Source organism: Acartia tonsa, chromosome 4 (assembly GCF_053477335.1).
Source record: "Acartia tonsa isolate MP-2025a chromosome 4, ASM5347733v1, whole genome shotgun sequence".
NCBI classification, from domain to species: Eukaryota; Metazoa; Arthropoda; class Copepoda; order Calanoida; family Acartiidae; genus Acartia; species Acartia tonsa.
The window spans coordinates 6,821,620-6,848,028 of NC_137263.1; the positions used below are offsets into that span (position 1 = coordinate 6,821,620).

Consider the following 26,409-nt stretch of genomic DNA (forward strand, 5'->3'; position numbering starts at 1 on the left):
AACTTAACTTCAGAATATCTATTCCAAAATAATGTCAAAAGAAACAAATATTTTGAAAACTAGAAGTTATCATTCCTAAAAAACTAAATCTTAGTTTAGTTATTATTTCTTTTATAGAATGATTTTATTTTAGGATTTCCCGCTTCTCTGGCGTGTTCTCTTGTTCTCACTCTTCTTATTGGTGGTGTACAGGTAACTAACTCTTCTTATTGGTGGTGTACAGGTAACTCTTCTTATTGGTTGTGTACACAACTCACTCCTATTGGTTAAGTATAGGAAACTTACTCTTCTTATTGGTGGTGTACACTGTACAGGTAATTAACTTTTCTTATTGGTGGTGTATAGGTAATCTCTCTTCTTATTGGTGGTGTATAGTAACTCTCTCTTCTTATTGGTGGAGTACAGGTAACTCACTCTTCTTATTGGTGGTGTACAATTAACTAACTCTTCTTAATGGTTGTGTACAGGTAACTAACTCTTCCTATATATTGGTTGAGTAAAGGTAACTCTCTTTTTATTAGTGTACACTGTACAGGTAACTAACTCTTCTTATTGGTGGTCTATAGGTAACTTTCTCTTCTTATTGGTGGTGTACAGGTAACTCACTCTTCTTATTGGTGGAGTACAGGTAACTCTCTCTTCTTATTGGTTGTGTTCAGGTAACTCACTCTTCTTATTGGTGGTGTACAGGTAACTAATTCTTCTTATTGGTTGTGTTCAGGTAACTCACTCTTCTTTTTGGTGGTGTACAGGTAACTCTCTCTTCTTATTGGTGGAGTACAGGTAACTCACTCTTCTTATTGGTGGTGTACAGGTAACTTTCTCTTCTTATTGGTGGTGTACAGTAACTCACTTTTCTTATTGGTGGTGTACACTGGTACAGGTAACTCTCTCTTCTTATTGGTGGTGTATAGGTAACTCTCTCTTCTTATTGGTTGTGTACAGGTAACTCACTCTTCTTATTGGTGGTGTACAGGTAACTCTCTCTTCTTATTGGTGGAGTACAGGTAACTCTCTTTTTATTAGTGTACACTGTACAGGTAACTAACTCTTCTTATTGGTGGTGTATAGGTAACTCTCTCTTCTTATTAGTGGTGTACAGGTAACTCTCTCTTCTTATTGGTGGTGTACAGGTAACTCTTCTTATTGGTTGTGTACACAACTCACTCCTATTGGTTAAGTAAAGGTAACTTACTCTTCTTATTGGTGGTGTACACTGTACAGGTAACTAACTTTTCTTATTGGTTGTGTACAGGTAACTCACTCTTTTTATATGTGGTGTACAGGTAATTTACTTTTCCTATCGGTAGAGTATAGTTTTTTTTCTGCTTCTTCTTTGTTTGTTATCTCTATTGTATGGATTTTGTAAATATAGGAGGACTTTATCATTCTAATTTACCTTTGTTCAAAAAATGTTTTTTAACAGATTATTCTCTTTTATTTTATAAGTATTGTCCAACAACTTGTATGTAGTTAATAGTGGAAAAGCTGGTACATATTCTAAAACATACATAGTAATAATCCGATATTATGCTTTCTGCCTGAAAAGCATAATACAAGTATGCTAAATTTAATGAAAGTGACTTAATACTTATTTAACCTCCATAAATTAATTTTGAGAATGAGAATTCCCTGAGCTACAACATCAAATTTCAAGTTTAAGCAAACAAACAAATAAACTAACCACAAATTTAGTTCCTCTTTCCAAATTATCTTGATATAAATTAAATTTAGTCAAAATAAATACAGACCATTGTTAGAATGCCGAATTTTGTTTTTTTAAAAAGAGGCTGCTTTTTTTACCGCCAAAAAATTAAAATTGCGGAAATTGAGAATTTGACTAGCCTGTTCGTTTCTGCAGATAATCTTTAAATACCTATCAAGTTGCAACTATGGCCGGATTTTATGACAATAGTCTTAATGGCTGGTGATTTTTTATAATTGGTGTTCAACTGGCTGATACAATTTCAGAATAAATTAATTTTTCAATGGCAACTGTGGTATAACCCAGATCTAATCGACGTTATACATATTGATACAAAAGCTTGAGATATTCTGCAAAGATGCTTTATGAATATGCTTCCTTATCTTTTGGTTGTTTGTTTTGTTTACTTTACCTGAAACAGGGTAACGAGAACTTTTCCAAACTTTTCTTCAAAACTTTGCTAAACAGCAAGAGAGTGATCTATTTTCCATACTCAATATATGTAGCTTTTAACTTTTTTTTGCTGTACATAGTAAATTATTAATCTACTTTTTATGTTAGCTTTAGTGTTTTTAGTAAAATAGGTACAAAAGTTCAAATCAGTAATAAACAGGGACCCAGGAGCAGGATTCTGACAAAAAAATAATGAAAAATCTCTTCAACCCTACTTGCATTTAGCTTGGTTACATTCCAATATCCCCTTGATGCATGGCACTAAAAAAAAATTGTTTTTTTAATGAATCTGTTTTTAAAGAGGGGAAGGGTTACTTTTTTATATTTAAAAAAAATTCATAGAGGAATAAACTTAATTTTCCCCACCGTTAGGCGTTTCTTCAGATATATAAAATGTATAAATAATCTTTGATTAATTCTATAGCTGGACAGTGGTCCTGGGACACCAACAAGGCCTCTTGGCTTCCTACAAAATAAATACATTGTTTGGCACGATGCATTAATCAATTTTTTATGTGTATCTCCTCTATGATAATAATCAGTGTCTGTAGGTACGTCATATAAATAGATATAGTAGATCAGGATGGTCAAACTGGCCCCATAATCCGTCAATCTTAAATGCAAATTCTATTAGAATTATTATCCTAAGAAATTGAATTATTTTTTTACTGGCTTATTATATATGTTTCGTCTTATGCTTCACATTGTACAGAGAAAGAAATTTACCCAAGAAAAGCCTAATCCTAAGAAATGCGTCTATTCATGGCTGACTCAGTATATAAACGAAATGTAAAAAAAATAACTGCTCTTTCGTAATATAATATGTACACTTTTGAACCAATAATATGGTTTGATTGTTACTCTACTGTTTTCCTATTAGCTGATTTAGAGAATATGTATCTAGATTATATCTATTGTCAAATAATGCATTTGGCCAAATTGTAATGACAAAATATATTATTTTTATTTGTTCTTATTTTTAAAAACAGAATTCAGTACCTGATTTTGGTGACTGTCTAGTCTACTACTAAAATATTACGAAATGAGTGAATAACTAAAACTTAAACTTAATTTGATAATAGTTATTTATCGCATCGTATTATAGACAACTTATATAATGAACCTTGTAAGATTAAAACCAGTTTTGTTTTAATATTTGTTGAAAATTTCTGTAATACGATGCTATACATTTTCAGTATTGCTGAAAACCGGTTCTAATCCAGTGGATATTAATGGGTTTCGAAGCCTTACAGAAAAAAATATATTTCTTGCTTTACTTTAATATATATATTATACTTTTTAAATAATATTTTATATGTTGGTGTATTTGCAATAAAATAAGAAATAGAAAGCAATAACTTGGAACATTCCGGGAGTTTCACAACATTTCTCTTCATAAGTTTAATAATTTCAGTACAAAAAAAGTTCTTTTCCTCCATTTTTTTCTTTCAGATAAAAACAAAAATTAACAATGCTTTTAATATTTGTAAATATTTAAACAAGTATTCTGTAAACTTATCACGAAGTTACTATATTATAAGATGCTTAATTTGAACATACATACATACATATAATGTTTGACTTTAGAGGACGGAAATTCTGTTGATGATATTGTAGTTGGTACGCTTTATAAGTAGCATATTGTTGCAGGAATCATCATGCATAGTTTTGATTTAAAAAAGAAACGGACGGATGTACAAAGTGGCTATCAATTAATCAAAGCAGAATTCGATGATGACTTTTTGTTTGTATTCAATAGCACATTTTCTTTAAAAGATAAACATTTTACTATAAAAATATTTTTTTGCATGATGTGCGTGTGTGTTAAAGAGTGTGTTTTGCATTTTTGCGCAAATTTTAATGCAACCTTAGTGAGGATATGCAAAATTTTCTTTATACATTTTTGAAGAAACTTTGTAAAAGCTTCAAAAGATAGAAATATGATAAAATAAAACAGAAAAGAAATCTTTCATGTTTCATTTTATCTTTGAAAATTTCTAAAACTTGGAATATTGATAAGGAAATATAAAATATTGTCGCTGTAAGAACACACATAGAAATAAATTTTATCAGAGCATCATCATATCAGACTTATAGACTAATTTAAGTATAGATTTGTTGGTCGTTGGACAGAGATATTTCCACAAGAATTTTCAAAAGCCTATTATGACAGCGTTATGTGCATTGGTCATAGGAAATATCTTTGATACATATTTCCCCTACATCTTAGGCATATTATGGGTTTTAGTATATCTTTCTTAATAAATTAGAATTTCCTCAAAATAGAACAATATCATAAAATAGAATTGATTTTGCTTTTGATTTTGCAACTGTAAAACTGAATTTTTAACAGCGAAGCTTTTCTGTAATTTGGAATACTGATTCCTAAGACAACAAAGTACAATTTCATAAGCAAAGCATCTCTATTATCAAGTCCTAAAAATGTAAGTATGTTCTAAACATTATCCTGTATTTAAGCAGGTTTTCAAAAAAATTTCTTACAGTTTAGTTTTGACTTTTATACATTTATATTCTGAGTATTCAGTTCTGACACTCTACAAGTATTAATGTTCATTTGTCATACCAAACCAGAGCTTTGCTTTTATGGATGTTGTCCTCCTTATTATTACATTTTTTAGTGAAAAAACCTTTATTTTGGTGAAAAGAAAAAGGAAATGAGGGGAGTTTTTGTTTGGCTAAATTATGAAAGATTCTATTGATAAAAATGTATGATAAATGTTCCAAATAAATCATTCTCACAGTCTCTGCTGTCCACTATATGTATAGTCTTAACTAAGTTTATAATGTATGCCAAAAAATGTAAACTTTTCTTTCTCTTGTTTCATTAGTCCTATAGTATTCTTTGTTTTTTTGTAAAGCTAAGAATTCCTTAAAAATTATACTTACTGGTTGAATCAATCTATGGATCTCATTCGCAAGTTGTGGCGGCTTAAGCAATTTGCAATAATTTTGCTGAGCAGCTGCAGATTTATAATTTAATTGCGGTTGTTAATTTTTACACAAACGGGTCGCAAAAAAAGTCTGAAAATTACTATTAAAAAGGTTAAAATATAGAATTTTAAAAAGCTTTTGATGAAAATTAATTTCCAAGCTTGCTAAAACAAATAAACTAAGCCTAAATGTCAAGCAATTTACAAGTCTTAATAACGATCATATTCAGCGTAGGGGGTGAATAGAGATAATAGAAATAATCTAGATAACTAATCTCTTAATCAGCCAATAGGAAAATAATGGAGGAACAGTCCGGCCATTTTATTGGTTAGAAAGTGTACATTTTTTTTTGTTACGAAATGACATTTATTTTTTCATTTCGTTCGAATAATTAGTCAGCTATAAATAGGCGAAACGTATATAATAAGTCAGCTTTGAATAGATGAATTTCTTAGGATAAAGTTAGCTTTCGGAAAAGTATATTATAGAAAATTTCGGCACTTATATTTTTGGAATGAATTGTATATTACAAAAATAAACAAATGTTTTTGTCTCCTAGATAGTTCTTTTAAAGTTTGACGGATTATTGAGCCAGTTATAACATCTAGGTGAACTACATCTATTATAGGGATATTTCTAGTGTTTATTTTTCCTCTGGGATTTCAATATATTATGAGAATATCAGCCTACTTAGGCGCACCCTAATTACACAAATTATTTTCTACTTTTTACTGATATAATCTAAATTAGAAATTTTTAGATATAAATTATATTAAAAATTCTTTTAAATATTGAGAATTTTATGATTAAAGGACATCAAAGTTTGATGAAATTTTGTGCATCGGAGTAAATTTTGATATTTCCTGGTAAAATTTATTTCAAAAATGCTTGTCAACTTCTATAGCAAAGTTTTATAAACAAATTTGATATATATGGTTTTTTTTGGTGGATGATAACTTTCTTTTAATATTTGAATACAATACAGTGTGTTTGTTTATTTTCATCATATTGCAAGATTTTACCCAAAAAATGTTAAACTTAGAGAACTTTGTTGACATCCAATTTAATTATTAAAACGTATATATTGCAGTCTTATCATCTATATCTAATTTACGTAACGATGTTCTAGAAATAGTTCTGCTGTTTTATAGATCTTAAATAACAATTTTTCTGCTTTCAATTTGGCTCTAGAAAAAAACAAGTCTCTAGAGCAGCAGCCGATAAATGGCGGCTGTTCTGGATGTTACCAAATCTTTAGTGGTGGAAAGGCAACACAAGTTGCGGCGGCTTTACGCGGCTACAACAGCTTAGCTACGCAAAAAAGTTTGCACTTTTTACGACACACTGTAAGCTTTCATATTAACACTAGACATTTATTTTATTATTCCTGGGCACCCGGTAAAAGCTTTCATATTAGTAGACAGAGATTTTATACTTTCCAGAGGATAAGCGAGAATATGAATATTTCATGCATAATAGCAAGGTGTTCAATCAATACAACAAATAAAAAAGAGGCTGAGAAAGATTTCTAACTGAATGTTTTTTATTTGATAAATTTCATCGAATGACAATTAGAATAATTTTCGATTTAATAAATTTTTTATTGGCTTTCAAAAACAGAATTTGTCTTATAGGAACTAGGGACGTTTATTATTGATTGTCCTATTATTGTATAATAACTTTGCGAAAGCGATAACACACCTGAAAGGAATACTCATGTTCTATAGGGTAAAACATGATAGCTGCTTGAGGTCCTGTTTTTTATTTCTTAAAAAAACACATAATCCGATTACAAAAACTACCAAAGCACAAACTGTAACTGCTCCTTTAACATAAGCATAAACACCCAGTACATCTGTTCCTTAGTTATTGCGTCTGTGGCTAGTGTGAAACTTTTTGCAGTTCAAATACTTTAGCAGAAGTTACGGCACATCATTATTCTAGAAGAAGCATAATATATCATATTAGCCTAAATAAACACCCTTATTTAGTATATAATATTTGATGGGGGAAAGTATTTATTTGTAATTACGAATGAAAATTTGATTAAGAATATTTACTTCCAAAATATGTTTTTAAATAACTAAACAATATTCATATCCACATATAAAAACAAGGATGAAAATAGCAAAAGGTACTTATAGTGGAATCAATATAGCAGCTGAGAAAATCCTATTTCCATTTTTTTAATAACCAATAGAATCTCTACAAGTAACAAAGAAGCATATCTAACACCGGAGTAAGTTAAAAAGTAGACCTCTATCTTGAATAATAGCCTAATAGATCCAATTGAACTCAACGCGTTACAGACTGATGGACTATAGTGTGTATTAGCTTTGCTACTAAACACTCTGATTTAATCTACATCACTTAAAGTAGTTGTTTCAGGAACAAATTATTTCTTTTGAGAAAGCTAGAAGTGGAATTATTATAGATATGAATATGATTATAGATTACAAACATCTGTTTAAAATCGTATGACACATTTCATACCTAGAAATCTATCTTAGTCTTTGTAGGGGGCGGGGGAAATACTTAGAAAATGTCAGGGAAATTTGAAATGATGACTCAAATCATTATTTTAACATTTTTCACAGACATTTGAGAAAACCCTTTTATTTGAAATGCATTTCCTTTTCTTTTATTTTCTAATAGAAATACTATTTCGTGACAACGCCTCTTTAGGGGTGATTCGTCGTATTTTTACAGTAGCTTTTTCCCTATTTCTAGCTCCTGTGGGGAAATCACCTAACCTAACCTAAAATAACTTATCTAAAGCTACTGTGAAAATACGACGAAACGCCCCTTAAGATGTGTTGTCACGAAAGGAACTATACCCAAACATTTTTCTTCAAATAATAGTCCTTTTCTTGTTAACAAAGTTCAATAAATATACAGTAAAAATGAAGAATTTTAAACTGAAAAATGTGAAGAATACATTTTAAAATAAGATTCTAGATGTTGCTACCAATAGAAATAGAAGAGTAGAAGAATATTCTGAACCCTTTTTTCGTCAAATCTAAGAGAGAACATTCCTAGCAGACAAAAGTATTGTTTACTTTCGACTCAAGCTGATGTGGATTCTTAAAAAATGATAGACTCGCTATTCGATAGTGAGGCAAAATTATTTTTGTGAAAAATCATCCAAAAGCACATTAAAAATATACAAAAATTAAACAAAATCATATGTTAATAACCCTCTTAAGATTTTATTTCATTTTTGTAAATTTTTTTATTCGATTTTGGAGGATTATTCACAAAAATAATTTTGCCTCACCAGCGAGTTGCCAGCCTAACTTTTTTTTTAAGAATCCAACTTTGTTTCAAGCTTTCAAATTGTAAACGAAATTTTTGGGCAATTAATTCTGATTCCGCAAAGCTTTCTACTAAGAAAATATACTGTTAACAGCTGACTTTTATGTATGTATGAAATGAAAAAAAACATGCCTTCGTAGGAAAATGTGTACATAATTTCAACCAATGAGATCCAATGTAAATTCCGATGCGATTCTCCTATTGGCTCAATCAGACATTCCCTCTCTTTCTTAGTACCTTTATTTTGCTACCCTAATTATTTTTTCTTTTAAAATTGAGATAACATTATCTTAAAAATTTTGATTTCCTAAATGGTTTTATTTGTCTTCGTTTCGCTACTTATGATTGTTGTCATCCTTGTTTGTTTACAATTCGCTTCATTTTTACTGCAAATATACCAGTTATGAACCTTGAATAAACTCTATGTCTTTCATGGATTTTTAAACTCCGGAAAAAAGGACTATCATCCATCAATATAATCATCTTTTTTTATACTATTTTTTTTGTAATTGTACTAAATATTGGAGGTAAAAGGGTTTAAGAGTAATTCCAACTTTATTCTCACCTCTCTTTTTGTTAGATAACATTTAAAATTATCCATCAGTTGATTTATAACAAAATCCTTATTTTTTAGGCTCTTGTTCTGCCCAGGACGACAATCCTTCTGCTGTTGTTCTTGACTGCATTCATATGGATAGCGGTCATTCTCATGCTCCTACTGGCGGTCAGACTCAGGTAACATGTGTATTCTCACGCGACTGTGGCGTAGCACGTAGCGCATCAGCTCGTTGTCGGGAAGGTGATAGGTTCGAATCTCGGCCCGACACTGCGTCATAACGTTAATAATGGACACTTTACACTGTAATAATTAGACGGGTAGTATGTTTCAAGGTGCGTGAAGAGGTCTAGAACCCGAAGCGACACCAAGCCCCCTAGAGTCATCAACATGTCTTTTTGGTGATAGAAGGGGTGGGATTTTTTAATATACTTGCCTGTTCAATAAGAAAACCTATATTGTTAGCATATGCTTATATAAATTTATATGTTTTGTGAAAAATTAAAATACATATTTTATATTAATTTTAAATGCAATACGATACAATTGATAATTTGAATTCTAAAATCAATTTAAATATTTAAAAATTGGAATTTTGTAAAATTTACAATTATGCAATCGTTTTTAAGATGTCATGTCAAGAAATATGATACGTAATAAGGCCATTTAATTTTTATTTAAAAATGGTATTTTAACTCACATTTACATGAACCTTGTTTTAATTTTATTTTAATTATATTAAAATTACCTAATGATGAAATATTTCAGATTCTCTAGAAACATTATTGCAAAAAAATAAACATAGAAAATTTCCTTTGATAATTAAAGACGAGTTATACAACAAAAGTAAAAAAGCAAACTATTCTTTAATCAGGGCCTATTTCCCTGTACGTCATTACGAGACATATACAGTTAGGTATTTTGCATATTAGGAACTAGAGTTGGCTCGATATAATTATCTCCCTATTGGCTAGTTTTCTATATGCATATCTATTTCTCAATAAATCTATTTTCCTTACCCGGCATTACTATCTAAAAGAAAGTAAATATTTAATAATTTAAATGATTTTAAAAAGATTTTTTAAATTATATTTTTTTCTTTACATTACCATCACCAAAGGGTTAATGATGATGATTACAATTTTAGTTTAATATTTGACCACACAAAATGTCGCCACAATCGAATTCTTTTAAAACAGAGTTTTCTTAAATTTTTTATATTAAAAATTTAAATTTTCTTTTTTATGATTAGAAATTAAGTACATCAATATAAGGTAAATAGCAACATGAAATTAAAAAAATTAATTTATTTTTAATAAAGTAAAATAATGGGTCTTATCGTTCTGGGCAATGAGAGTTTATTATGGATTATTGGAGCACTATGAGTTTTAATCATATATTCCTTGGAAAACTTGAGCTCGTTTATAGACATTTATTTCCTATATAGATCTGACATGGATCTTGAAGCAATTAAGCAGGCCGTTTTGTACATGTTAAAAATTGGAAGATTTCATTAAATAAAAGTTATCGCAAATATACTTAGTAAATAAAAGAAGTTGAGATGAAATTGTTTAACTTTTGCTAAAGCGTGAGGAAGGCTACTTTGTTTTATGTATCGAACTTTTATCTGCAATTTTAACTTTAGACAGACAATCAAGATCTTGATCTATTTATTTGTTTAGGCCCGCTTTTATGGATGTTTTCATCCTTGTATTTGAATAAAAGTGTTTAATAGGATTACACTAAAAGAAAGAAAATTAGTAATTATTTTTATAAAAAGAAACTATCAAAAACATAGGCTTACATAAAATATTTTTAAAATAATGGATAAGTTATATAAATACTAGCGGATGTGCCCCTAGAATCCAGGGTGGGCATACAAAAAACCCACCCAAAAAAACCCACCCAGGTTTTTTTTAAACCCAATAAAACCCCCCAAAAAAACCTTAAAACCCAGGGTTTTAAGGGTTTTTTAAAGGGTTTTTACGGGTTGGGTTGGGCTGGGCTTTTTAAAAAAAACCTGGGTTTTTCCCCACCCTGCTAGAATCTAGGGGCTATATATCCGAAGGGATATGGAAGAGCTTATAAATAACCTAAAACCATATCCAGACTTATTCATAAAAAATAAAATAGCCTAAAACCTTCTTATGACCTGTAAGAAGCTTCACTGTAAAGAAGAACCAAATCGCTTTAGCGGTTAGTGAGATCCTTCGCTACAGACAAAAAAGCTTAGTACTTATAGGATTGTGTTCGCTAAGTTTTGAAATAATCTTCCTTGTTTTATTTAGATGTATCTTATGGGATCTATCCAGATCATTTTTGTTGCGGCTAGCCATCACAATATTCTCAATCATTCTTATCTACACTATGGCTCAAGTTAATGTGGTAAGTTATACAACATAATCTGTAGCGTAGCTGCTCTGCAAGTCAGTTTTGTCAGACCTACGTGACACTAAACGCCAATGTATTTTTTTTACATAAAAATTTATTGCGAATAATATATGTATACCTTGAAGATATATATATATATATATTATATTGACGAATTTAAGAAAGTTGAAATTTCAAATTTTATAATTTGAGAAATCAACTTTACAAAACTCGCAATGACGTCCAAATGGGTGGGATGACTAAAGGGATGATTAACCCCTTATTTTTTTTTACTTGGGGATATCGCTCGTTAATTTATTAACCCGCCCCCCCCCCCCTCCCCTAAAAAAATGGACGACCTTGAAGTGAATCAATTTCATACATCAACCACAAAAAAAATATCAGCAAATTGCTTATTTTTTTACTATTTTAGTTTACCTGTAAACGTGAACCAGTAGCAGTATGTTCAGCCGACGACAGCAATAGAAAACTTGTTGAACAGCAGCCGGCCGGTCACATGCTCTGTCTTTTACCCCACTACATCCTTATATCCTGTATGCTGTCATACCTAGCGGTGTCAATATTCCTACGTCTTCCCATAGCTATCAAATCTCTGTTGCTCGGCGCCATGGGGATTGTTTACATTCTGTTGATAGAGCTTTCCCACGCGCCAGTCTTCACATGCTGGGACATGAGGTCAAGTGCTCTGGTGCCGCTCCACGTCACGGCCGTCATTGTTTCTGTTGTCTTTGTGATGGCGGTGGCCCTGCACGGTCGACAGGTGGAGTGGATGGCCAGGCTGGATTTTCTGTGGCAAGTTCAGGCCAGAGAGGAGAAATTGGATATGGAAGCATTGCAAGGAGCAAACAGGTATACAAGTTTCTCTTTAGTCAGTTTGTTACATAAAATAAATCACTGAATACAACTACTGCAAATTTACTTGCAAAATGTTATAAAATATTTAACTTTCTAGACAAAATTTTAAAATGTAAGTATTAGATATAAGCTATATTTTTTTAGGGCATATGTTACCTCCAATTAGTAGTTTAGTACTCGAAGCAGGGAATCGAAACTTTAATTAGTTCTCCATTTTGAAAAATGTAACGTATGCTTTGTTAACATCAAAAGACATTATTTGAAGCTTTCTATAGTAACCATAAAAATGACGTCATACTGACCATTGGTCAATTTTTACTGGCCTGCTATTGGTAATTTAGTGTTTGTATTGGCCTATCATTGGTGATTTGTATTGCATGGCGTCATTTTTTTTTTATACCTAGGCACTATAAAGAGCTTCTCATTATATTTTTATTGTATTAAACATAATTTTAGGATCTACTGCAGTTCACGGTAAAATATTGCTGGTAACGAATATTGCCAAAAATCTATGAATTTTAAAGGCTGCTAGCTGCCAAACGGCTGAACGTACAGATCATGTCCGCACACTGTTTTACGCGGCATAAGAAGGCCTACAAATAATCTGGAATATCCATAATTTAATATTGCATAATTATCTCGCAGTGCAGAAAAATGCGCGAAAAAGGCCTATTTTACGCGTTTTTTCTTCAGTGAAGCTTTCCCTGTGCATCATTGGATCTTGGCTATTCCAGATTATTTGTAGGCCTTCTTATAACGTTTAAAATGGTGTGCGGGTATGATCTGTACGTTCAGCCGTTTGGCAACTAGCAGCCTTTAAAATTCATTGATTTTTAGCAATATTCGTTACCAGCAATATTTTACCGTGAACTGCAGTAGATCCTAATTTTATTTCTGCCTCTCCTGTAAGAATATTTGTTTATACTGTATCTCATATTTAAAAAAATATGTGAATCTAATTTTCATTTTTCTTTTTTTAGACGAATACTGTTCAATTTGTTGCCAGCTCATGTTGCCAATCATTTCTTGGATAACCAGTTCCGTAGCAACATGGTGAGTTTTTTACTCCAACTATATGAGAGGGGAGGTTCCTATTAGAGGTTTCAGTCGAAAGTTACAAATTTTCTGTTCAATGTCAACACTTCTTAAAAATCTTCAATAGGAACAAATTGTAAAAATATTTTGCTGACTAGCAAAACTTTAAACAACCCAATTAGAACCTCCGCTTTCATAAGATTGCAATTTTAAAGCCTAATCTATATATATATATATATTATTAAGCATAATCTTTGATTTGTACATAATTTGCTTCGGCTATAAAAAAAACTTAAGCTTTAAAAAATATAAAATAAAGGAAATATATGGTTTTAAACCTGGGCAGTTCTTTAAAAAAATATTTTTACTTAAAAATAAGCGTTAAAAGATTAAAGCTAAAAATTTAGAAGTTTTCTAACCTAAATAATAATGTAATATTTTTTTACTTTAGAACTCAAGTATTGGTTGTAAGGTAGAGTACATATATTTATTTAACAGATTTTTTTATCAGAAACTTTCATTAAGATTTAGATGTTTTGTGTTTAACCTTTTGATCTTAATTTAGTTTAGTTTATGTCATGTGAACCTGTTTTGTTTAATTATTACAATTAAAACATAATTTTTAAGTATAAAGTTATGAAGGGCTTATTGGGTGTAAAACAGGCGAACTTGAGGGGTTGAAAAACTTCTTTTATGGCGTTTTTTAAGGCGACATTTCTTCCTTTAAGTGTATAGTGTTTTCGCTTGTTATACGGGGTTGTAGGCTTTTCTTATCATCATATGATTTTTATTCAAAAGACATAAAAATAGATTAACATATATCGAAATTATTGAATAAAAAGTTTTCATTTTCATTTTATTCTTTTCCTAATATTCTTAAAATAATATGCAAGAGGACCAAAAATCCAATTATTTTTATATGAACCATTAGTTTTTGCTCATTAGTTCAGTTTTTGATTAACTTAATTGCCAAAAAATATTTTATTTTAAAGAAGTTCCTAACAGAATGGGAAACATTATTTTAATAAAAACTAATTTTAAATTATACCTACCCATTATGATTTAACAAATTACTAAATTTTAATTTTTAGTAGCGCATCTACTCTACCTTTAACTATTCCCAATTTTTGTGTGCATGCTAGAGCATTCCGACCTGCTGACTGTATACAGCCTACAACCCTGTACATTTTTTCACACCCTCGTACTGCCTTGCACGTTCACACAACAACCCATACAGACCTGTACCCTCACATACGTATTCTCTATTCCCTGACTAAATATCATAAAAACCCAATTCATTAAATTAGCCATAAGATCAGTGTTTTACTTTACAATTTGCTCTAATAATAATTGCTTTAAAATCCTTTAAAGAAGCATGAGCTACATAACTTTTATTCTTTTCATTCTTGTTTACTTTTTCATCATTTTTAGTGTTCAATGTTACTGAATTTTTATTGTAAATTGTTTAGTGTTATATTTTGAAAATTTTCTATACAATATTAACACAAAAATAGAGTACCAAGTCAAAATAAATTGTGTAAGTATTTTTCAGGGAGAGAGGGGATAACAACGGTTAAATTAATTAACAAATTCTTCCCGCACAGACCTCCTAACAACCAAAAAAAGAATTTGAATCATACTTTTTTATTTGGGGGTTGGATTGAATAATAATTTAACGTCTAATGTCCTCTGCCTGAATCATTGTGTACCAAGAAATAAGTTTGATAAAACTTACAAGGTTAAGTATGTTGAGTAAAGTAAAGTATTCTCAATATTATTTACTTTTCCTTTGCAATATTAAATTATTTAGAAACTTTTAAATCAGTTAAAATCTTATGAAAATATGTAGGTACTCCCTAGACGCCTCTAGGGGCATGTAAAATATTTTCTTTTGCCGCTAGATGGGGTTAGTTTTTTTTTTGAGATTTTCCTTGAGGGTGGTGGTACAATCCCCCAAAATAGCTATAAACCTTCATAGGAACTATGAGAAGCTACACTGTAAAGGAGAACGATATCGGTACTGATATCTATATGTGTAGATGGGCCTTACAAAATATGTTCTGTCTGTCCGTCCGTCTGTCCCCTAAGATCTCGGTAACCACTGAACCGATCGGATTCTACTATTCAGGGAATATACCTACTGGTCCTGTGGTGGTTTTAAGCTATTTTCTTGGGGCTTGGGACACCCCCAACCCCCCCAAAAATAAAAATTCCCCCTCAATTTTTTTTAATGATTAAGATGCAACATTTTAAATTTTTTTTTAAATTAACTCTTGGGGCAAAGCCCTTAGAGGCTAGGGGCGAAGCCGCTATTTATCAGATAAAGAATAACGAAAGGAATAAAGATAACACTAGAATAAAGAAAAAGACACATATTCTTATTCCAAAAATTTTACAAAGATGGAAATATGTAATCTATAATACAAAGTAGAACGATGTCTGTCTGTCCGTCTGTCCGTCTGACCGTCTGTCCGTCCGTCTGTCTGTCTGTCTGTCCCTTAAGATCTCGGTAACCACTGAACCGATCGGATTCTACTCTTCAGGGTATCTACCTATTGGTCCTGTGGTGGTTTTAAGCTATTTTCTCGGGGGGTGGGACACCCCCAACCCCCCCAAAAACCAAAAAATCCCCCCGCATTTTTTTTTTTTTTTTTTTTTTTTTTGAAGGAGTTTCCATGGTCCTTTATGGTCTCTCGCAATAATTTTTTTTTATCACCTCTTGGGCAAAGCCCCTAGAGGCTAGGGGCGAAGCCGCTAGTATTTATAAATGTACTAGCGTTTTCGCCCCTAGCCTCTAGGGGCTTTGCCCCAAGAGGTAATTAAAGAAAGAAAATAATTACCTCTGGAGATGCCCCCACAAATTTTAAATAATTTTTAGAAAATTGAGGGGGGATTTTTTTTTTCATTTTTTGGGGGGTTGGGGGTGTCCCACCTCCCAAGAAAATAGCCTAAAACCACCACAGGACCAGTAGGTATATTCCCTGAAGAGTAGAATCCAAACGGTTCAGTGGTTACCGAGATCTTAAGGGACGGACAGACAGACGGACAGACAGACGGACAGACATCATTCTACTTTGTATTATAGATCGCTTACGGTCAAAACACACAACGATGATTTTCAAAATAAAGTGTTCAATTCAATGCGATAGATGTAATGATTTTTATTTTTAAGAATAACGAAAAAATTTTTTGTTCCCTAACATTAAATATACAGTCATTAAAAGATTAAAAGAAACTTTTAAAAACAAATTAAATCCCGGATACAGGGATGTCCAAGCTTTTTATTTTAAGGGTAGGGACATAAGGGTTTCCAAAATTCCAACCACCACTCTTGGGTGTCTATGCCCGGAGGGCCTTTACCCTATTTACATAAAAGGTATTTCAAACATAAATCCATTTTTAATATTTAAATTTCAACCTAAAAATTCTAGTTTTCTGTAAAGGGAAGAAAATGAAGCTTTATAGAACATGTTATATCTTTTAAAAATAAAGAGAAATGTATAAAATATATGTATATAGTATGTATCGTATAAATTCTTTCCATATTTTTCTATGTACAGTGTGGTTTTTTTTTTTAAGGTACAAAAGTATTGCTTTATATAATCCACTTACCATTCACAGAAATTACCAGAATGAAAAATAAAACAGCTTTTTTGGGGTAAAATTTGTTAAAAACTGCGGAATATTTTTTTCTTGTACAAAATGCCCCAATCCAATGAAGAAAATAAAATATGGCTTAATAATTTCTGTAAATGGTAAATGGGTTAAATTAGTCAATACTTTTCTTCCATTAAAAAAACACACTGTAGTTTGTGTTTCACTAAGAATATATGTTTCCTGATATAGTATGTTTGTTATGTATATATTTATGTCTTTGTGTTTTATATTTGTGCTGTATTTACGTATTTTATAAATATATTCAATTTCTATTCAACAAAGTAAATGGTATTCACAGAGAAATGTCAGAGTTTATTTTGCTCAATATTTAAATATAACTAGCATGGTTTATTTTATTTAAATGTTCTTAAAAATTAAATGTTATTTTTATTTTTGCATGGAAATTACAAAATTTTAAACGTTTTTGTTATTTGAATACTATTCTTATAAAAGTTTGGTCTAGGGGAAAGACCCAAGAAAAACAATTTGCCTCCAAGCTTTCCATAGTGTAAAATAATTAAGAGTCAAAATTAATTGCATTCAATCACCAAAAATATGCTCAGATAAGATAATATATAAATGAAAATATTAGGCAATTTTTGGAAATATGGTGTCTAGATGATATACATTTTTATTTCTAAATATTTTTTACCTCTATAGATTTTTGTGTTGGTTTCAGAAATATTTTTATGACCCTAGGGCCCCCCTCCAATTGACTTTTGACTCTTTGTGTTCACATAAAAGTTTGACCGATTACGCCAAATAAAATTATTGAATAATATAATGTTTAGGAGTTGTACAGCCAGTCGTATAACAGAGTTGGAGTTATCTTTGCCTCAATAACAAACTTCCACGAGTTCTACACAGAATTAGATGGAAATAACCAGGGGGTCGAGTGTATCAGGTAATTTCATTTTGTTTGCATTAGAAAATATTAAAGCAGAGTGCTCGGTAACCCATTTTAATTTTACATTCTACAGAAAAGCTTCCTTTATAAAATAAGAAATATATAAGAATTGAATAAATATTTTTTTATATTTTTCTTTTTAGAATACTTTTTATTTAACCTTACATATTGCAGTATCTTTCATACTTTTATTTCTATATTTTTGTTCAAATAGAGTTATAAATTTCAATTTTGTTATTTTATTCCCGCATTTATACACAAAAATAAACCAAATGTAAAATTATTTTCTTTCTTTGTACATTTCCTTGGAGGTTTGGTGATTTTATCATACATTTAAAGTAAATGTATACATTTGCTATTTCTATTGTTTAGGCTGTTGAACGAAATAATCGCTGATTTTGATGATCTTCTTGGCGAAGACAGATTTCGAGCTATAGACAAGATCAAAACCATTGGCAGTACTTACATGGCCGCCGTTGGTCTTGTGCCAGAGTTCAGGATATGCGAGGACAGTGAGGATGGCGGGGCAAGCGCAAATGCCGCCCTCACACAACTTGTCGAATATGTTTTTGCCTTGCGGGAAAAGCTAGCAAACCTGAACGAGCACAGCTACAATAATTTTATGCTGAGGGTTGGAATGAATGTTGGACCCGTGGTTGCCGGAGTTATTGGTGCCAGGAAGCCACAATATGATATATGGGGGAATACAGTGAATGTTGCCAGTAGGATGGACTCCACTGGGTTGCCAAATCACACTCAAGTTACAGAAGAAGTTTATGTTATTTTGAAACATTTGCCATACGAGTTTACTTTACGCGGCGAGGTTAAGGTGAAGGGAAAAGGAAATATGACCACATACTTCTTAACCGGGCGTAGGGCTGCCTCAACAATGCGGATGGATGATCTTGTTTCAGCTAATAGCTTGGCTGGCCCTGGATCCCTTCACAACCACCAGTATTCCAACCACCAGCCTACATCACCTATCAGCAAACGACTGGTTATGCCCCCGAGACTTGACTACAGACCTTCACTTCCGTCACCTAGTGGAAGCAGGCTAATGCCAAGGCTCCCTGCTCTGTCTGAAGGTATTGGGGAAGAGGAACAACCTCTCTTACCGCCAAGAACTTCAAGCAGAATCATGCCTGCACAGACAAGAGGTCCTACCTTGCCTCCCAGACAAGAGTACCGAACACCTCCAAGGAACTTATTTTACCAGGACCGTGCCACTCCTCCCCGTGCTGCTCGCAGTGCTCCACCCACTGGTCCCGCCCCACCACCACCTGTGATGTCAATTCCGCTGCACCCTCCAATCGTGTCCAAAGTAACACAGCGCCGTGTTGGCGAGGCTGTGGTACGCACCAACCCCAAGCTGCGTGCAACACATCTTAATATACCTCGTCACCATTCTGAAGAGTCCTTGCATCAGACACGAGGCCTCTTCCCTTCCAAAATCCACTCGTCTGCAGATGAAATATCCTCCATGAATCGGTCGGATGACTCTTCGTCTGATGAGTCCTTCTCGCGAACTGATTTCTCGCGCACAGATGTTGAATCTCCGTCTCCTCCATCCAGACCAAAGAATAAGGCTCCCTGGATGTATCCGTCTGATATTCAGATTGACCCATCTAGTCTAGAATCATCGCCGAAAATGAGTCATTATCTCCCATTTTCCGCAGCTATCAACAACCACAGAGACTCAAAGAAGCCTGAGAAGGCCTCAAATCAGCTGAGGCTGCCCTCGGTAGGCCAATCACCAAGTCCAGCTCACCATGAAGAGTTTAAGTCTGAGGTTGAGTCAGAGCTTGAATTTGATGATCATATTCCTGAGGTGATGGCGGGCAATGCTGGTGCTGGTGAAAAGTTGTGCTCAAGGCTTGAGCTGCCTCCAGGTGTGGCTGGAGTTGAATCTTGTAGGTCAGCCATGTCATCACCCATGGAGTCTTACATTGGGGATTCATGTGGTAGCTTCGAATTCCTTCCTAAAGAGGCCCAAATGCGTCGCAAGCATCGTGAGGCTATCAGTGAGTCGCCTCCTAGGGACATTAAGAAAGAAATAGAAAAACTTGCTGGTGATCTCGCAGCCGTGGCATCTGGAAGCAAAGTAATCCCGAGCCTTAACAACTCTTATGAATTAACCCAATGTGAAGTTAAGCGAACATCAGATAGTGATACACGAGACAGCAGACATAGCGCAGGATCCAAAGGCAAAAATGACACAGCCGATTCAGTACGATCGGGTGGAAGTCGCAAGTCAAACGGGTCCGACCGTCGTTCCAGCGGCTCTGACAGGCCTAACAGGCGCCGGCGGAGAAGCAGCAATAATTCTGGAGGTGCTGCGGGTGGACCTGGCAGCGGGGGCGCAGCTGGGGAAAGAGAAAAGAGTAGATCAGGCAGTGAGCTAGAGACAGAGTGCTCCAGACTGTTGCCAGAATTGTCTGAAGACAATATTTCTGCTGATGTAATGAATAACTGTGATAGTACAAGCTCAGATGCACCAAGAGTTGTTGGTTCAGACGTTTTAGTTAATTTGGCCAAAAGTATAAAGCCTCCGCCTCTGGAGAAAGACCAGAAAAGGTTGGTCTCCAAAGAGGTGAGATCACCAAAGGTTAGGCTAAGAAACCAGGGAGGCAAGTTTGGACGGGATAATCACAATCCTGGGTTTGGACCCATGCCAGGCTTCGAACGAGAAATCCACAGAATCATAGCTGAGCAGGTATACAATTATCTAAGCATTTTGTTAACAATTCAATTAATTCATCATCCTTAAAGAATTTTAAATTATGCCGCAAGTAAGATGAATTAAAAACTTGTGAATTAAATATTTCAGGTTATTTATTAAAAAATAATTCTTACTAAATTAAATATTTCAAAACATAAATTGTTACAGGAGGAAAGAAAGAGCAGCAGTTTAGACCGTAGCAGTGAACCCACCAGACCTGAATCTATTCAAACATCTTCTAGTCTTCCCCCATCAGAAGTTGTGAGTCCATCAAAACGGAAAGAGCTGGAGGAGAAGCTGGCTCAGCTAAACTCCAGGTATGTACTAGGCTTCAGCACCACGTCCTCCTCATCCAGTAGACCTGAGGTGGGCAAAGTAGGTCTGGCCGCATTGCAGGATATAGCCGCCCGTCAGGAGGCCGCGCTGGCTTTAAATGATGTTACCCCGACGAATCAGGAGAACCGGGAGGTGGAGGCCAGGTATGATCCAGGCATCATGAAGATGGTGGCAACAGCTAGTCCTGGTTCAGTCAAGGATTCAAGGTATGAGTCGGCTGCTACACAGCTGCTGCTCAATATTCTTTAATTGTTTGGTTTTTGCTTTTGTAAAGACAACAATATGCGACTTCCAATTTCTTTTCAACCATCCTGACGTAGAATAGAAATTTATTTTCCAAATGTTTTTGTGGTACCTAATAAATTTTGCTGTACGTTAGACGTTTTGTGTGCTTTTAATTTGATGGAGTTTAAAACTTAAATTTAATTTTCATGAAAATTTACTGCCTTACAACAAAGACTTAATTCTTGTTTACTTGTCTTTATACTTAAAAGTTAAAAATATATAAAAAGTTACTGGTTTAGGATGGCTGCAAAGTTTCCATTAGTTTTGCCAGATCAGAGTAAGAGTCCGGCAGTGAAGAGAGGGGATAGTTTCAGGTAAAATTCTCCCCAACTCCTTCTTATTCTCTGTGAGGTAGTGGCCGGGATGGTGGTGGTCTCGTAGTCGGTACTGCTGCACACCATGGAGTACACTTTCCTTCTTCTTTCTTTCTGGTTAACTTCTCTTCCTCAACTCTATCTTTACTGCTAACAAAATGTTTCGAATACTTTTGTCTATTCTATCCTCACTGCTGCAGTAGACGTATTATGTTTAAAATGGATTCGGTATATGTTATTTGTGTTAAAAGTAATTTACAATTAAAATATGTAAAATGAGAAAACAGTATTATTTTTATAATAACTAAAGCAGTGTTTTTGAAGAATGCATGCATAGTAGAATATTTTGTATACTAACAACCTAGAAATTTGATTAAAATTTACGGTTTTCAGACAGTGTAGTGTATTTTGTGAAATTTGGCTTCTGTATTGTTAACGTTGTCTAAATGTTTGTTAAAATTAAAATGGCTGATCTTTCAATTTTATATTAAGATTTTATAAACTTTAGATATAAAAATTCCAACATGATCAAATTTGACGAATCGTAAAATCAACTTCTGTCTGTGTTAGTTTGTCGTATGCATGTTATGTAGAAAATTATTAATATTATAATTCAAATGTGAATTTAAGGTAATATTTAACAAGGCTAATTATATCCATATGTAGCGAAATAAATGTAAAATTATAGAATTTTAAAGTTTAATAGAACAGTAAATTGTAAAACAGTTCTCATGCAAAAGATATTAAATTATTAAGTTAGTGATATTGTAGATTAGTTCCGCGACAAAAAATGATCATTAAGTAAATGACTAAAAGTTAGTTATTTGACATTTTGATTCTAATGTGTTTAAGCGTAAATGAGAAGGTTTATTTGCATGCTATATGTAATTTTTAGAAAAATATTTTCAAAAATTTCTTTATAATAAATTGTTTGTATTCATATTTTTTGTTATATTAGATCTCGAGGTTCTGCCGGTAAAGGCAAAGAGTCCGAATATGAGAACATGGAATCCGAGGCTGGAGAATCGGACATGGAGCAGGCGGCTGGATCTGCAGCCAGCTCCAAAAAATCAGCCGCCTCCCCCGGCTTAGCTACTGATAAATCCTTGGGTGACAGAAATACTGGCGAGGCTGGGGGCGTTGTGGGAGGTCCCAGGCAAGACTCGGAGCAGAGGGAAATTGATGAATTTGAGGCTGAGGAGAGAAGATTGCTCGAGGAGGAGGGTGAAGATTCTGTTGATGTTCTCGCAAGGTTGGAGGATGATGACAAGAATATCAGTGAAGATTCTAAGGTAAACTAAACGATGAGAAATAAAAAAAACCCTTTTATATTGATTATTTATCATATTAATTAGGTTGGGTTAATTTGGGGTTTAAAAGATTCATATTGCAAATCCGGGTCAAGGTTATTTCTAAGCGGGTTTTATGGAACAAAAAAAATAATTGCCCTTTTAAAATATTTTGACTTCAGACAACTGGCCTGTTGTTTGCTTTGCCTGGTCGGTGGACAGGTGGTAAGCGTGAGGAGGAGGAAATGCGACGTCTGGTTGCCCTGCAGAGAGATCTTCATGGGGACCCTGGCGACACCACCAGCCAGAGTGACTGGTCAGATGAGGATGATATTGATAATGGTAAGTTATTAACTGTTAATTAAAATTGTTAAGACTCTAAATTCGAACCTATTGCAGCGAAAAACTGATAACAAATTCGAATATAGGAACAAATGTCGTATGACAACGTATTATGCCATTCAAGATAGGCTATTGAATCAAAAGAAAAACATTGGCATACAATTTTAAGGCGGTTAAAATGTCAATTTTTAAGATAAGATGTTTTTTGTGATGTGGTTCATGATTTTATTAATCCCAAAAGTGGTTAGTTTTGATTAGCACAGAAATTAGTGGCAAATAAGATTTTTGAAGAAATTTAAAAATTACATATTTTGTAGGACTTCCTGACCATGTATCTGGGCTGGACCAGTTGAGCATGGCAGCCAACGGTGGACTGACTGATGCCGAGGGTGCCCTCTCAGACGTGAACAGCATCTACGACTGTGTGGACATCGTGGGAGACCCAGAGATGGATGATACCAGCCTCTCCAGCAGGGCCAGCTCAAGGATATTTGATTCGGATCAGATTTATTCGGCTGACTCACTTCATGGAATGTAAGTATTTTTTAACAACAATAATTGTGCCTTCTGTGTTTCGTATGTCACATGTAAAGTCAAAACTAAACACTAACCAAATTTAAAGACAATATTGCCTACATCCTCAATTCTCCACCTCCTAATAGCCTTAAATCTGTCCAAGGACTTTTATGAAAATAGTGAAGCTATCGGTTTAGTAGGATATCTTATTGAACACATTATATATACTTTTTCAAATCAATAATAATTAACGATTAGAATCCGTAGATAAAAATGGTCCTTTGAAATTAAGTAATATAACGTACAGACAATATAGCCCTAAAGTAGCTAATAAAGATATTTTGGATCATGGAAAGAAAACGAAGTAGCTTCACAGTAGCTTTTCTCATATATCCAGCCCTTGATGGGGGCTTTAAGCCTGCGGGGCAATCATTAACCTAACCTAAAATAGATTATCAAAAGCTACTGTGAAAATACGACGAAATCTGCTATTTCATTTTCTTTCATACTAGGTACGACAGTGAGTACGACAACTTCCGTGGGTGTGTGACGAGTGACTGTGAATCAGATGCCCCGCTGGGACGAGACGAGGACAGGGTCAGAGGTGACGGAGGCACAGAGGGAGCTCCACGCACTCACGGAGATCATATCCGAGAGCTAAGCCAAAATATTACCAACAAATTTGGAAACAGGTGAAGTTTTTTCAATAAGTCGCAAGTAGGTCCAAAACAAGGAGAATCCATTTTTTACAAGTGAGTTGAGTTGTAGTCGTAATGTGGCTAGAGAAGGGGGGGTTGGCTATCCTTCAATATGTAATTCTTAGGGGGTATAACATCCCCCCCCCCCCTATACACTCTTAGTCCCAACCAGCATGACTGACTGGAGTCATATACAGAAATTTATTTAGCTCAAATATGTACTTTAATATTTAAATTTTAGATGTATTTTCATTAAATAAATTTTTAAAAGAAGACTTTATATAAAATCTGATCTTATTGTTGTTTTTTTCAGATGTGACGCTGAAAATGGGGACTCTTAACTGCACATACAGATGAACCAACAATAATCCAACAAACCTATATCAGTTCCAACTTCAAATATTCATCCAAAACAAGTGATTCATATCTGAATAATTATGGCAATATGTTAAATTTGTTTTCATACTCTTAAAACAAGGTTATAACATATATAATAAGATATATAAGTTTTCCGGAATTTTAATGTTAGGGGGAGATTTGAAATCTGCATCAAATTTTTTAAGGATTTTTTATAAAATTCGTTTTTTGTATAATTCTTTATCTAAAAGCGGAAATGCATTATAAGTTAATTAATTTTGACCAATAGGATAGGTGGATATTAAACTACCTGCGCTCTTATTGGTTGAATGATGTATGCCATTCAATTAGAGCGCAGATTTTTTAAATCCACCAATCACAGATGCCAAAATTAATTAACCTAAATTGCATTTCCGCTTTTAGATAAAGAATTATAGAAAAAACGAATTTTATATAAAAATTCCTCAAAATTTGATGCAGATTTCAAATCTCCCCCTAACTTTAAAATTCCGAAAAACTTATATATCTTAATATATAACAAACCTTAGATACAAATAATAACTATTATTTGAATAATAAAAAATATTACTAGTCCATGTTAAGTCTCTAACTTTTATTTTTGACTGATTTTAAAACCAGAAACATTTTAATGCAATATAATATGTAAAAAAAAGTATATACCAATTTCAAAACGCATATTCATCTTATTGGTTTGCCTTTTTGAGCCTTACATTTAAATATTAATAAATGATTGTAAAGATTGGACAATTTTAACATTTGATATTAGATGTTTTGAAATTAAAATTCAAATGCAGTATTTTTTTCTAAAACATTAATTCCTGGTGGAGAGAAAATCTCTCAAAACTGTAAAATCTATTAAAAGAACACATTTTCTTCCGAAAAGTTTCAATTTTATAAACAAATTTATTTTGATTAAGCAATAATTTGATAGATTTTTTTTACAGTAATTGAAATTATGTGCTCCGTTTTCCTATGCAAAACTTAAAAATTCTTTTTTAAAAGATATTTATAAAAGGATGCAATCTTGTGATTGTTTTTGTACAGATAATTTTTATTATATCTATTATTTTTTAACTGTTTTGATTTTATTTATACACTGGTAATTATTAATTGATATGTATTATATGTCAATAACAAAACATTATTTATTCCTCTTTTAAAAATATTTACTTGCAATAAAGAAGTTTTTTAAAAATTGGCAATAACGACCACCTATGCATTAAAATTGTATTGAATAGATGCAAACAATTAAAATAAGAATTAAAGAAAAAAATGATAAACTCAGCATAAAGATACTCAAAACCATTTTCCTATCATTAATTATTTTTTATTTTTGTTAAACATTAAGTAACTTTTTATTTATTATTACCTTATTTTGAATCTATAAAAAAAATTTGATTCTAAATTTCTTATTCTGAAGGAAACTATAAGTTTAATTATCTCTGTTATTTTCTTGCCTTTAATCGTTTTAAGCAGTCTTAATTTGTTTTTTAGTTTTTAATAAGCCAGCATAAAATTTATTATATTAAGAAAAAAAAACATTTAACAATAAAAGTAAAAGAGTTGCCATATTCTCTCATTATAATATGTAGTTGTATAACATATATAATAATAATATTTAATGTTTAAACTTAGAAAATGTTAGTCTACTTAAGAAATGTAATTTATAATATTTGTAATCTGAAAATAAACATATAAAACAGAAA

The 26,409-nt window shown here is 32.7% G+C and overlaps 1 protein-coding gene across 9 annotated transcripts in view; it reads left to right on the forward strand.

Annotated features, from left to right (window-relative positions):
• LOC145315846 (adenylate cyclase type 1-like) overlaps nt 1-26,409 on the forward strand; it is an 83,024-nt gene extending 56,615 nt beyond the window's left edge. For 2 of the 9 annotated variants that reach the window (XM_080155964.1, XM_080155966.1), the window contains 15 exons: nt 134-192; nt 9,060-9,160; nt 11,270-11,366; nt 11,785-12,221; nt 13,208-13,280; nt 13,714-13,734; nt 17,711-17,823; nt 18,199-20,539; nt 20,714-21,087; nt 21,406-21,480; nt 22,439-22,772; nt 22,952-23,111; nt 23,429-23,645; nt 24,140-24,319; nt 24,639-26,409. In XM_080155964.1, the coding sequence (XP_080012090.1) occupies nt 134-192; nt 9,060-9,160; nt 11,270-11,366; nt 11,785-12,221; nt 13,208-13,280; nt 13,714-13,734; nt 17,711-17,823; nt 18,199-20,539; nt 20,714-21,087; nt 21,406-21,480; nt 22,439-22,772; nt 22,952-23,111; nt 23,429-23,645; nt 24,140-24,319; nt 24,639-24,666 (4,610 nt within the window). In that variant the 3' untranslated portion in view covers nt 24,667-26,409. The remainder of the gene's footprint in view (nt 1-133; nt 193-9,059; nt 9,161-11,269; nt 11,367-11,784; nt 12,222-13,207; nt 13,281-13,713; nt 13,735-17,710; nt 17,824-18,198; nt 20,540-20,713; nt 21,088-21,405; nt 21,481-22,438; nt 22,773-22,951; nt 23,112-23,428; nt 23,646-24,139; nt 24,320-24,638) is intronic. The other 7 variants (XM_080155965.1, XM_080155967.1, XM_080155971.1 and 4 more) reach the window with 5 other exon arrangements.